The sequence below is a fragment of the Leuresthes tenuis genome, unplaced genomic scaffold (assembly GCF_036924035.1).
Source record: "Leuresthes tenuis unplaced genomic scaffold, fLeuTen1.0.hap1 SCAF_18, whole genome shotgun sequence".
Lineage (NCBI taxonomy): Eukaryota > Metazoa > Chordata > Actinopteri > Atheriniformes > Atherinopsidae > Leuresthes > Leuresthes tenuis.
The window spans coordinates 6,238,512-6,252,753 of record NW_027325372.1 but is presented as its reverse complement, the minus strand read 5'-3'; the positions used below and the strand labels follow the sequence as shown (position 1 = coordinate 6,252,753).

General features: G+C 37.5%; 1 protein-coding gene and 1 long non-coding RNA gene across 6 annotated transcripts in view; one reads left to right on the top strand and one right to left on the bottom strand.

Moving 5' to 3' along the window:
• LOC140274516 (collagen alpha-1(XIV) chain-like) overlaps window positions 1-14,242 on the bottom strand; it is a 125,659-nt gene that overhangs the window by 11,096 nt on the left and 100,321 nt on the right. For 4 of the 5 annotated variants that reach the window (XM_072369808.1, XM_072369809.1, XM_072369812.1 and 1 more), the window contains 8 exons: window positions 12,366-12,524; window positions 11,184-11,261; window positions 10,621-10,707; window positions 10,047-10,100; window positions 1,818-1,913; window positions 1,673-1,726; window positions 1,112-1,165; window positions 525-578 (listed from right to left, as the gene is read on the bottom strand). In XM_072369808.1, the coding sequence (XP_072225909.1) occupies window positions 525-578; window positions 1,112-1,165; window positions 1,673-1,726; window positions 1,818-1,913; window positions 10,047-10,100; window positions 10,621-10,707; window positions 11,184-11,261; window positions 12,366-12,524 (636 nt within the window). The remainder of the gene's footprint in view (window positions 1-524; window positions 579-1,111; window positions 1,166-1,672; window positions 1,727-1,817; window positions 1,914-10,046; window positions 10,101-10,620; window positions 10,708-11,183; window positions 11,262-12,365; window positions 12,525-14,242) is intronic. The other variant, XM_072369810.1, reaches the window with a different exon arrangement.
• Window positions 5,476-7,620, top strand: LOC140274519 (uncharacterized). Its single transcript, XR_011908355.1, has 3 exons — window positions 5,476-5,614; window positions 6,921-7,045; window positions 7,350-7,620. It is a non-coding gene; the product is annotated as an uncharacterized lncRNA (long non-coding RNA).

Genomic DNA, 14,242 nt, shown 5'->3' with positions numbered 1-14,242 from the left:
AGGAGGGCCAGTTCAGCACCTGGACTTTTTATTTCAGAACCACGCTGTTGTAATACCTGCAGACTGGGGTTTGGCATGGACATTTTAAGTTAAACAAGGTCTTTCCTGAAAAAGACATCATCCTGATAGCAGTCTATATGACTCAGCCATATATATATATATCGTCCAGCATTAATGGTGCCTTCGCAGATGCCTTCACCAGATCCTGGTCATTAATGTAACGCCACACCATCACAGACACTGAAAGCTGTCTATGTGACTTTGCTTTGCATGATGGAGCTCTGCTTTTGTGGATTTAGTGACAGACTCTGCTCTCAGTAGTGGTTTTAGTACAGCATCTGATTATTTTAGGGATATTATATACTACTTATTCTACCACTCTAATCCATAATAATCTTTTCCTGTTACAGTTTCAGTTAACTTTACATGTCAACAGAACTTGGGTCAAGACTATGAATCATAAGTTTCACTTTGTCTCCTTTATCAAATTCATACACATAACAGATGAAAGCTTCATGACTTACAATTGGTCCGGGGGGGCCCTGTCTGCCTGGTGGGCCATCTTTGCCTGGAAGTCCCTGTGAAAGCGAAAGTCAATGATGAAACCTAACACGTATGTACAATAAAGTGTTCAGAGTTGGTTGCTCCTCTCCACACATGGCATGTAGATGCTTGTGCATTTCTCCAAGTTACTTGTTGCTTTAAAAAGGTGTCTTTGTCTTTAAATTCACCTTCAAAGTATTTTGAAAATAGACTTTAAGAAGTGTTAAGTAAAAACTGCAATTGCTAAAATAACAGTGTGGAATTAATATTTGTGCCAGTAGTAATAGCGCCAGTGGTGGGAGGCGGTAACCTGGGGCAACAGACGATAAAACAGGAGCAACTACCATCACCCCTACTACCACTGCTGTGGTGGACATGAGATGTTAAAACAGAAAGCAGATGAAGCAGTGAAAGTAACAAAGACGGTGGCAGTGATGTGATTAGTAGCAGCAACCATAAAAACTTTCTGAAGATTTTATATTGTGACTCAAACCAGAGAAATTGAAGCTTTTTCAGCATTTATAGAGTTAACGGTGACTGGGTGCGATATTAGAATGTTAAGACTCACTCTGGGTCCAGCAGCGCCTTCTCTCCCCTGAACTCCAGGTCTTCCAGAAACTCCCTGAAACAGAGCTCACATTCAACTCTAAATCTCGATATTTTCACAAATTATATTTGAAGTTAAATCTTCAAAGTAAAGGGGCTTAAGGGAAAGTTATTTTCTTCTGCACACTGTGACTTTGCCATGACCTTGTGTTTCATTCTCAAAATAAACTGTTGCTGCACAGACGCTGTGACATCTGCGCTGGATTTAGTGTCACATCAGCCTATAGCTAATTGGAAAACTAAAATTGGATTTATTTGCTCGGTCAAACAGTCCTTATTAATTACAGTATTAGTGTTTTTACTTGGTCCAGGCTCTTGTCAAATAACAGGCCTGAAGAGGTGCTCTGCCAAATCTTCTGAAAATTTTAATTATTAATATCTTTTCTACCTAAAACACTGAAACCCAAAAAAGATTAAATCCTTCATCACAGCAAAACTTAGATGCTGAACATGTCAAATTCTTCCAGTGCTTTAAATCAACTGTAATATCTCTGTATAATTCCAGATTAAACAAAGTTATCACCTGCGATCCTTGTTGTCCGATATCACCTTTCTGCCCCCTCTCTCCTGGAGCGCCCTGAAAATAAAATGAAACATTTAAAGTGTGGGTTTAAGAAATGTGATGACAAGGAGACGGAGAAGTTGAAGACATATATCAAGTGTCCTACCGGAGGTCCAATGATGGAGCGCCCACTTGGCCCTTGTGGCCCAGGGGGTCCCTGAGGTCCTGGTAAACCTGTATCTCCAACGGCCCCGGCCGGGCCCTGAAGAGAAAGAGAGACAGGAAACAAAGCAGATGCACATCAGCTTGTGCAGCCTGTTGTGAGGACATAGCTGTGACTGGTCATGTGGAGTTTCCTGATGATCCAGAAACAATCCAGCTTCTGTTGAGGGGGACTGGACAAATGATTCACTTCACATCAAAACATCAGTTTTAGAAGCATTTGAAAACAGCTCAATGAGTAAAGTGAAGTTTAAGATAAATGGCAATAGAAACATCAACAGTTTGACCCTATCGAGGACCTGTGTTGTATGCTTCCTGTTTCTCTCTATGTATGAAAAAGAAATTAACTTAGTACAGTACAATCACAATATCCATGAATAAAACTATCTTTCATTGTATTACAAACGGTAAAACTAGTTGAACTCATCTAAAATCTGCTTCAAGGCTGGTCAATGGGATTTTTTCAAGTTGGGGAACTCTGGTTAAATGCATAGCTGTTCTTCTCTTACACTACACTAATAAATAGTCACATTTATTTGGTTCAGGCTGCATAAACAATTCAGTACCTTCGAATCGTTTATTGCTTACAAGTTGCAAAGTGGACCTGCATTTCCATTACATCTTACAGGTGGTTAGTGTGAGCAAGAGTTTGTAAAGTGACACACCAATGATTGATTTTAGAGAATTATGTGGGAAATCCTAAACAGAACTTAAAAAGCAGAACTTAAAAAAATACCAATTGGGTGAAACAGCTAACAGTGTCACCCGTAAAACCTGCCAATGTGTCAGAGAACCTCACAAAACCTTGTGACAATTAGAAAACATTGCAGTGTAAAACTTTAATGATTATTATTTGCCTCCTTGAAAAATTATAAAGGAGTTTTTTAGTAAGCTGAATTATCCTGGAGAATCCTGGATTAGTCTGGAAAAGGTAGAAACAAGTAACTGGACAGCCTGATGGAGATGGATAGATGGATCACAACCAATATGTAAGAAATTGTAATTATTTTTCTTTTTATCAAGGTCATTGATTCTAACTGACAGTAGAAATAAAAATTCATAAATATAAAGAAACATCTCTCATTTCCGATGGTTTCTGTCTTACAATTCAAATCAAAAGAATCTGAACTGCTTTCTTGCTAGCTCATCCTCAAATTTGTATTTGGTTTATATTTGAGAGATCAAATGTCACAGAAGTTGATCAGATGGGGAATCCTGAAATAAGAAGATGGACGTGCAGTCTCATGAGGCACCTCACGAGGGCACCAGTGATTTATTCTTCTTCTATGGAAGTAATTCTGAAATTCTTCATCTAAACCAGCTGCAGTTGTTCAACAGAAGTGTGTGCGAGCCAAGATGACGTCATGAGTGTTTCTAACAATACATGCAAAATCCTAAACCAGCGCCACTGTTCATTAGCACGTTGCTTGTTTTACAGGGTCTGGAAAAAAAGGAGTAAATGTAAACCCTGAACCTGTGAAACCTGAGCTTGATTCCAAAGCCTACACTGAAGCAAATGGGAACTGAATGCACACCAAAAACGGATCAAAGCACAGGATTTGGTACCATGTGCTTTAACTTTCTTTCCACAAACTGTTCTTCCTACAGACCTGTCTCACAAAGTCACAGCTGTGTGTAGAAACAAAATGCTCGTTATGAAAGGGTCACATTCTTTTGTTTTCTAAATAAAAAATTAAAGGTCATAATTATGTAAAGTCTCACTTCAGCAGCTGGAAATTCTTTAAAAACATTTCTGCGTACCTCCAAATTGTACATTTACAATTTTTTCAGGAAAGAATCTCACATGCTTTTAAAATTGCTCAGGATATGACTTTACCTCTACTTGCTTAAGAATAAAACATCTCTACCTACAAGTAGTTAACACCAACTTACCTTATTTCAGCTAAAAAATGACCAATTCTAATAATGTAACTTTTTAGAAAAAAATTTACAGCTATAAGCATGTGAACCAGAGAGTGATTCTAATAAAAGCAAAATGAAAAATACGAGGTTGTGCTGTATGTACATGAAAGTATCATAATGATCACGTTTTCATTTTCTAAGCTCTCAGAAATCCAGAAGCTGTGAGCTCCAGGAAACAGGTTAGCTCAGCACAGCTAGCAAGCCCCATGCCCCCAGACATAGTCCAGTTATTGGGATTAGCGACACACAGCAGAAGTAAGACCACGTGAGAAGCTGCAGCACTCAGCAAGCTAAGTGACACTAATACCATGACTGCAATGCTCACTAAAAAGTATTAGTACGAAAACAAAGTAAAAGCTCTCTTTTTATTTGTGAGTTTATCTTCTGCAGTCATCTTAAGAACAACTAAATATTAAATGTAGCATCCCTATCTGCATAATGTTGAACTTTAAAACATCCCATTCTTATGCACCACTCCAACTTGTATGACATCACATAGCAGTGATTCTCTGTGAGTGACAATTCGAAGGAGTGATGGTGATAATTGACAGTACTCATTAACTAACTTATTTCTGTTTATTAAAGAAAACCAATTCAAAGTCAATTGTCATTCAGCAACCTTGAACAACTACACACCAAACAACAGTTACAGCAATCTGCAGGCCAAACTTTCAGGTAAGATAAGTTTTTGGTAAATAACCAAATAAGAGATTGAAATGTCAATGTGGATTGTCAGGAAAGTACGTAGCTGGCAGATGTTTTTTTAAAGCTCATTCCATGCATAAGGAGATAAAAAGAGAAAGCAGTTTCATCCAGCTCATTAACAGAAACATTAATCACATTTTCAGGGTCTTCATTAAAAGTAAAACAAAACTGAACTAAAACAAAAGTCAAATAAACTCAACTTGACTGATGTCACTCTGCCTGCTACATAAAACAAAAATAACTTTCTGGTTACACAGCACATTTCCTGTTTTAAAGGTGTTTGTGGTGCTTTTCTATTCGAACACGTATCTGTGTGTATGTGTGTGTGTCTTTCAGTGCTCATGGGTGTACTTCAGAACCATAAAACAAAAACTGTGAAACCTAGTTAAGAGCACTAAACAGTGTCTGTAGATAATTTAACTGCACCGAATCTTAGCTTGAATGTGCGGTATATGAAAAAAGTCCACGAGAAAACACGAGGCGACGATGGTGGTCATGTGGAGATCTTACCGACTGGAGAGTGTCGATCTGACCTTGGGTTACAAAAAGCAAGTAAGAAGGAAATATTGAATGTTGTCACAGTAAGCTAATGTTTACTGTTGCTTGTATATTGAAATTAGGTAACAAGAACTGAGCAAACCATAGTTCAATATTTGTATTGGGAATGTGACACAATCCAAAAGGGTGTTCTTTATAAATACACACACACACACACATATATATATATATTAAGTACACCCTTGATATATATATATATATATATACATTTTAAATTGGCCTCTGCTTTGTTTGTGAATGTTTGTGTTATGTTGCTGGAAAACTGAACGGAGAGAAGCAATAAAAGTGAGAGGAAATAAAGAATAAACAAAACTCTGGCATCAAATCAGGGAAAAACTGAAAGTGAAAAAAAAAAACTGGGTGAAACTGAAGGTTTCTTGTCTAACAAGTATGACAATTGTTCGGCAATAAGGATTGTGCTGCCCAGAAAGATGGACAAGATTTGGATGCAGCTGTTATCATAAATCCATGGAGAGGAAAAAGTGGGGGGAAAGCAGAAAAGACTGCCAGAAAAGAGAAGCAGACCTGGTGGTCATAAACACCCAAGAGGAACAGGTGAGTTTCAGTATTAATGTGTATGTGGCCGTCAATGCCTTTTAGTTTCCATATTACACAACATGGTTACAAACATACTTGTGATGATAGCATGCATTTGCTTGAGCATTATTTCAATAAACTCATGCAATATCACCACATTATTCCCATCCAGAGTTGTATTATTTTACCCCAACATCTCATGATGGAAAAGTCAGATTGCAGTGTCTCCAGCACATCTCAAACATTCACAGTGGTTCAGGTCTGGAGTGATTGCCAATCTATGTATGAAAATGCTCTCTGAACCAGTAATCATAATCAGTTCAGGAACTGGAGAAGCCTTTCGGATGAGAGGTGAAACGTCTTCAAGCTCTTATGATTACCATGACCTGGATGACTGAGAATCTTCATCAACATATGTTTGAACCAGTCTTTCCCAATCATGTTGCTGTCATCTTGGAAATGCCCATGCCATTAGGGAAGTAGAAAAATAAACAAAAAACAAACAAAACTATCGATAGAAAAATCTGGTCACTCAGTATATTCAGGTAGGCTTCATATTTGGGGACAAAATTATGCAGATCTGACCAACTGAACCAACTCCAGATCATAAGGTTGCCCCCACAAGCTTGTCCAGTGATCACTAGGCATGATGGGTAGAACTCTGAAAGAACTCTCATCTCTCTGAAACATGGTAAACCTGGACTCATCAGATCACATGACTCTTTTCCTTTTCCCTAGAGATCAAATTTCATGTTCCGGGAATGCTGAAGCCTTTCTTTGATTAGTCTCACTGATAAGTTTTGTTAAGGCTACATAGCTGTTTAGTCCCAACACCTTCAGTTCTCTCTTTGCATTGTTCGCGTGGAAATTCTCTGCTTTTAGAATTAAACATTGCTATAAGTTGTCCTGTTGACTTTGTTCAATTTGATTTTACCAAACACTTCAGTGATCTCCGGTCGTGGATTTTTTTTCCAACCACATTTCTTCCTCAAAGACAAAGGTTTGTTACTGTCCTTCCAGGTTTTATTCACGCAGTGCACATTTTTCAGCCCAGTTTTAATAGTTTCAGCAGTCTCCTTGGATGTTTTGTTTGCTTCATGTAGATCAATAATTTGGCCCTTTCTAATTTATTGAAGGAATGATCAGGTAGTGTCAAATAACTAGATGCCAGACAAAACATTATAATTACCACAGTACTTTCCCAATGTGAGGCTCCTACCTATTTGCAAATAAATGTCTATGTACTGCATGTATAAATAAAAATGATGCTCAAATATTTAATATCGAAAAGGGCAAATAATTCTCCCTTTTGTCATGTTATCAGGACTTTGTCAGAGAGTTCAATAAGCGTGGAGTCTCGTGGATCGGTCTAAAGGCTGAGTTCAAGCACAAGTCAACAGGATGGGAACCAAAATGGGAATGGGTGGATGGTTCACCACTGACAATTACGTAAGACATGTAACATTTTAAAAAAGGACTGTTGTGCTTGAAGTCAAGGGTTAAAACATTTTTTGTTTGACCATATTTGTGCTGCATTTGTTTCTCTCTCATTAAAAATTGTATACTACTTTAATTGTCTTGCAGCTTCTTAATAATACAGTGAAATAATTATTATTAATAATCCTTTTTCAGTTAAATTTAGTACCATTCCTCTAATTATGACTCATTACCATATGAATGAAGTCATAGAAATTACAATTTGGTGATTAAGATTTATTCAAATTACTACTACTAATCTACTTTTCTACTGCAGGTTCTGGGAGACAGGACATTCCCAGAAGACCTGGTACCAATATGCAGAATGCTGCAATCAAGGGGGAAAATGGACGCAAACCACACATCATATTTCTAACAGCTGGATCTGTGAAAGAAGGACTCCCTGCTTTCCATGTCAGCAGAGAGGTGTGTAATGTTTGGAAGTTATCAAACTATTTGATAAGATTTCAATATGTAGGAAAAAATGTTTGCCTAAAAATTATTTTATATTTTATTCTAATGAATAAACATTATCTATATTACAATGAGTAAAGTGAGTTTAAAAAGAGTTACGCTCAAGTGTCAAAACAAATCCAACTTTAATTATTTGATTTTGAAATGATAACATGCAGCACGGCAACATGTGCAGCTAGGGCCAAAAGTGTCTGAGACAACACATAAAACCATGTCTAAATCCTAAGGATATGCACATCTGGAAATAAGAGCATGAAGGACAAACTGTAGAGGCATTTAAAAGAGGTCTGTTGACAACAAGACTGAAGGCGGAACCATCAACACCGCTTTGGGAAAAGGGGAAAAGAAAGAAGCATTCTCATTGAAGAACTGATATATTTTATATGGAGTAAAAAGCATAAAAGGGTTTTGTGTGATAAGAAATGTAAATCGAGTCAGTATTATGATATTTTGTGTTTTTAAAAACCCAAAAAACAAAAGTGCACATCTTACACTGTGATCGCAGACGCTTTGTGCTGATTATCGTGCCTTTATTAATCTCATTAAGATTCTGGACTATCTTCAGGTCAGCAGTCAAACTGAAACATATTAGCAATACTGAATGTGTTAACACTTATCCTCGAGGTCAGATTTTCTCAAGCTGTGTCCTTCCTTTACTTCCTTTGCCTTTAGGTGACTGTAAGGCAGCTTATGCCACCTTATGAGAAGCTTGCTTGAATAAATCAAGTCACTAATTGTTGTCCTGTACCTGAAGTTTCCATTGAATAATTACTTAAATAGCATTGTGATAGTTGGAAACATGGCAGAAGAACTAAGTGTCAGAACAAAGAAAAGCTCTCTTACTGTCAAAGAGGGCATGCATGAAGCTTTGAAAAACTCCTTGGAAACTGGACCAGTTGTTTCCAACAGATCACAGACGATTAAACCATTAAAAAGAGCGACACATCATGCTTTGTTCACTGTCACATAGAAAGACAACTCTATCAATGATGAAAACTTGCTGAATAAAGAATAGGGCCGGGACTTTAACGCATTAATTGTGATTCATTAAAGAAATGAACACAGTTTAATCACACTTATTTTTGCCCCGCGGAACGTTTCTCACTGGATGAGTTTCAGGCATACCGATTACACTGGAGCACCAACTAACGTTCATAACTTCAGACAACAACAAACCACAGTGAAACATGAACGAAGAAGCTGATGAGAGTGCTTTGGTTGGCCCCGTGGATGGGAGATTTTGTTTTAAAAAACAGACGGATGGGGTGGTCGGTAGCGTAGTAGTGGGTTGTGTACAGAGGCCACATTCCTCAATGCTGTCGGCCCCGGTTCGAATCCTGCATCAAACGGCCTTTTACTGCGTGTCATTCCCCCTCTCTCTGCTTTCTGTCTCTTTTGATCTGTTCTGTCCATTAAAAAGGCATAAAAAATTTAAAAAACGGACAGATGGATGGATGGATGGAAGCGTCGATAAGAGCACGGCTGGTTAAGTACACCCTTGAAAAAAACTAAACAATGTTTTGTTGCTTAAGCTTATGTATTCAGTCATTATTCAATGATATACTAAGATCCATATGAAAAAAAATTTCTTCTCACTGTTCTCAGGTCAAATATTTATATGCGATTAAAAATGCAGTTAATTTTGATTCATTAATTACAAAGCCTGAAATTAATTTATTTTTCTTAAATTAAAATATTTTTAATCGAGTCCCGGCCCTAATAAAGAACACAAAAAGTTGGGTAGTTTGTGAAAAATTGTTTTACACTTTTGTCTGGCGACAGTAATCTTGGAGTTGTTGTATTTTTTTTTTCCAAAACTTAAAGTTTTGCAACTTTTAGTTGAAGTGAATGCTGTGTTTTCTGTCCCATAATGTTTATTTTATTCCTTCATCATTCTGTTGGGTCTGTGGTCTATTTTGGGTGTGTTCTGTTACCTAAATTTAGTTATTTTACATGAAACTGTAAAATGACATGCTGTGTGTCCTATTTTATATCTTTATTGTGTTACTGAGTAGTTTTTCATGGCAGAAATGTGGTTTTTGTTAGTCTCACAAAACATAAAATAAGAAAAACATGTCTGAAATATTAGATCTATGGCAAATCCCGTTATTGTCCTGATTATCTTTTTATGTACATGTGAGTGTACTGAATGTCATTGTGTCAAAGTACCTACAGCTCAGCTGCCATGTGCACCAGTAAAAATAATGAGATATTTATAAAAACTCCTTATGCGAATGATTGTGAGTATCATCAAGACACTCCGATAAAGATGTTTGCCAGTAAAACTTACCTTAATTGATATAAACTGGAACCAATGAGCTTTGACAATGACATTAATAAAATGGAAATAAATGACAATCACCATAACACAAAAGTAGCTTAAGCTAGGCCCACAGGCTCAGAGCATAAAACATTTGTTTGACAGCTACGTCAGCTTTAACATAGATACAGAAGACGTCCTGTTATGTCTGCAGAGCAGTGACGTTTCAACGCGACTTACCACTGGGCCTGGCTCTCCACGATCACCTCTGGCCCCACGGATTCCAGGGCCTCCCTGTTAGATACACAAAACAAAGGAAATCAACACACTTAACGACTGCAGGACGCTGTGTGTGTCTGGTTGGACACACAATACTAACAAACAAGCGGAGACACAAGAATTACGACCCTTAATCTGCCAAACTGAAAATAGACATGGAAAATACAATTATCAGAGTAAAGTTACTCACACTGTGCAACATCAGATGTGCAGTGCTTTTATCCATCTGTGTTGCTGCCCACATGCATGTGCGCTGCATTGGGTGTGATTGGTATCAGGATTATTATGTAGTAAACATCTCAGTCCCACTGTTACTGTGTGTTGCTATGTGCTGGACAAAAATGCTTATTGTATCTTAGTGCAGGACTTCCTGATTTAAATGTGAAAATACTAATCATGTAACTGGAAAATTAGGTAGAACTCCAATGTTTGTTCAGAATGAGGTTAATACAGTGTGATCTTAAGATGGAACGTGTGAAGTCAGACTTCATCAGTGACAGATAATAATGTGTGTGGGCATTAGTGTGCGGCTCACTGGTTGTCCAGGAGGGCCAGGGGGGCCTTTGCTGTCCTGCGTGCAGGTGCAGGCTTTGGGCAAGGCCGGGCAATCTACCTCCTTCCTCTGGATGACCACAGTACAATGCAGATGACAAAGAAAAAGGAAGCATGAAGTGTAAAGAAATGGAATGAAATGTGGCACGAAGAAGCCAACAAAATGGAGCGATGACTTATATGTCCCCATTAAAAATTCATCCAAGACACTGTCTTCATTAACAGTAATAGATTGTGTGACTTAGCCCAGAGTCAAAATATTGTTTCATTCATCTTCTGGAGATAAAAAAACATGTTTCTTTCAATACGTGAAGTTACGGAAGGTTAAGTTAAGTATAATTATAATAACACTTCTTTTAACTCAACTTTAAATCCTTTAAATAATATACAGCATATGGAGCATTTTCCTCACACTGTACCAAACCGGATCTATGAAATAACACTTCTAATTTCCAGGTCTGCTCCTCCTGCTGTTAACATTTTCATGAAAACATGCTCTTTGTGCACACAGGGGAGGGTTTAAACAAACGTGAACTGTAACCTCACCAGACCAGGAAGTTCACAGCACTTGTCTCTGCTGGCCCACGATGTGCTGCAGATTATGTCAAAGTTCTGGAGCTGGAACTGCAGGAGAAAGAGAGAAATAAACTCAATTAAAATAGTATTTTACTGTAGTTTGCAATTTATAAATTGTAACTAAATTCACACACCAAGATGGGGATGTTTTGCGGCGATGGATAAATGATCAAATGAAATAAATGGAGCATTTTGAAAGTGAAGTAAATTGGTAATTTTATTGCAGATGTCAAGGTCAAAGTTACCGCTAGAGATGATTAAATTTCTTTAATTTCATTGCTGATCATTGGTTTTAAAGATATGGAAATTATGCTTTAAATCATAATCCAGCCTTTTATCTAAGTATCTAAAAATTTAAGATCAAATCATAGTATTATAGCTTTATTTTCAATCTTTTCATAAATTTGTTTGTTTAATTGGGCATGATTCATTCCAAAGTGTAAGATTAAGAGTATCTGTTGAGTTTAAAACACAGTGGCAGATTCTAATTTCATGCATTCACATAACTGAGGCTGGTGGGGAAATTATAACCCCATCAAAGAGGTTTGTGGGGAATATTTGACATACAGTTGGGACTCAGCGGTGTCAAAGGTTTCTGTCATATGAAGATCAAAGCAAGCAGACACAAGGTCTGCCTTTCTGTGGCCACAAATACATTCATCTCGGTTCTAAAAAAACACAAACTCATGTTTGATGAAAACACTTGGTATATGAAACCGCTGCAGCAACACATAATCAAATATTGTCATTTAAGTAGTACAGAGAGCCGTTTTCTGGAACATCAGTGCCATCAACAGGCCCTGTGGGGCACCAGATCATGGGCTCTGCACATGTAGTGCTTGAAAACTTGTGATGCATCACAATGAGCAATTAGTTGCTTAGCTTATGAGCCTTTCTTTTTATTTAAATGACTTTCCTGCAGTTATAAGCGCTTTGTTGAAACCCTTCGGTGGTGCAACTCTAAAATCTCATAACAGCTTTCTGAAGTACTTCAGTTTCCGAGCTGAAGTAGCCGAGAGTCAAATTCAGAAAATGGATCAGTGATGATCTGACTGTGAATATGTTGTTGTGCAGACCCTAAGAGTGAGCGTGTGTGTTAATACTAACAGCTATACGACAAGTGTGCGGTGCATGTCTGTGTGCTTTCCTCACCGGTGCCGAGTTGTCCTTGTTTTCTCTGGAGCGAACCATCCTGCCCAGAACTTCCACTCCATCAGTGGTGATGTTTCCCGCTGCGTTGACAGTTTTCTCTGCCACCATTTTGCAGTCAATAAACACTTTGGCACTCGTCTTGCCGATTACAATATGAAGCTGTAAGTAAAAAATAAATAAATGGATAAAAATCACATAATAATGTCTTTAAAGCTGATTTAATGCATTTGAATTTAGAGTTTTAGGACTAAAACTTTATGCTACAGTTCTAAATCAACCTGTTGATTAACTGGTGGGTGAAAGACTAGATCAATTTTCTTTGAATGTTCATTAGTTTTACAGTTGTCAGCAGCAGCTAAACAGGATTTAAGTTTACTTTAATCTGAAGCTGTGAGTTAAAAGGAAGTTGAATCTGAAGGTTCTCAGCTCTTTATAAGTGGGAGAGCAGCTCCCTCTGCCTGTAGAGAGCTGTAAACTCATCCAGTAGATTTCCCTGACAAATTGCATTTTTAAAGGCTAACACAACTTTGATTTATATTAATGTCTCATTTTTTGCTGAAGGACATTTCTCCTGTGGTCACTGAGGAGGTGGATGCTATGATTTAGCTCAAAACTGCAAAACATCAACAATTGCAGTGGCAGAAATGTAGGAATGCTTTGTGGTTAAATATTTAACAAACTGAGAGATTAGTATAGAAAGGACATTTCTCAGGAACTTCTATCAGATTGAAGCACTTTCACAAGTAAGTGAACAGGCAAGGCATACATGACTATGTGAATAAATGCTGACTATCATAAAATCGAGGAGCTATGTGAACATATCACATAGCTCCTCGATTTTATGATAGTCAGCATTTAGTCCTCCACTTATATAGGAAGTCTGAATTCAATGTTTGATCAGTTTATGAAGTTAACCTTTCATCTTTCACGCTACAACGTTTTGAACCACGTCAATGACCTGTTTGACCTGCAGTAGAGAAGCAAGTATAATATTGCCGTAGTATTTGAAGAGGATATTTGGAAAGTACTTGAATGGAATTCTCACCAGCATCATCCTGAAAGCAATGAAACATATACAGTATAAGTTTAGAAAAATCGAGCATTTTCTATGTTTGACTCAAAGAGGCTCTGTGAGAAGATAAGCGTCCTTTATGATGCAAATGTAGCTAAAAAGTTACCAAAGAACAGAAATATATGTCGGCAAATTAGACTAAACATCACATCTTTAGCAATAATAATAACTTGTATCTGTTTCTGTTTCTCTTTTGTAGATCTAATAAGTCAATATTCTATACTCAAGACACCACAGAAAACATAACATTTTGAAAGTGAGAAATTGTACTATTTTGTAAAAAATACTTGGTAATTTTTTTTAATTTAAAAATAAATTGGGATACAGTCATTTTGACCGTTGTGTAGCATACCCTCTTTCTTCTGTCAACATCTGGGAACAGAAGAGACCAGTTGCTGGACCTTTGGGAGAGGAATCTTGTCCCATCCTCGTCTGATATAAGAGTCTAGCAGCTCAACAATCCTGGGTCTCTACTTTGTTCTATTGTGTGCGTCATGATTTGCCAAAATGTTTTCAGTTGGTGTAATGTCTGGACTGCAGGCAGACAAGTCCAATATCTGGACTCTTACATTATGAAGCCAATGCTGTTGTAACAGATGACAGCTGGAGTTCATCACTGTCTTGCTGAAATATGGCCTAAACTGTCAGCGGACCTCCCATTATGCACTGAGCACCTTTCCTCACTCTGATCTCTTTACTCTCCATTTATGTTTGCATGTATATTAACTTAAATTAACTTGTATTTTATGGTGTTTTTTGCTTGATTGCAACATGTTTCTACACTTATTTGTTTTTGTAGTGCTTT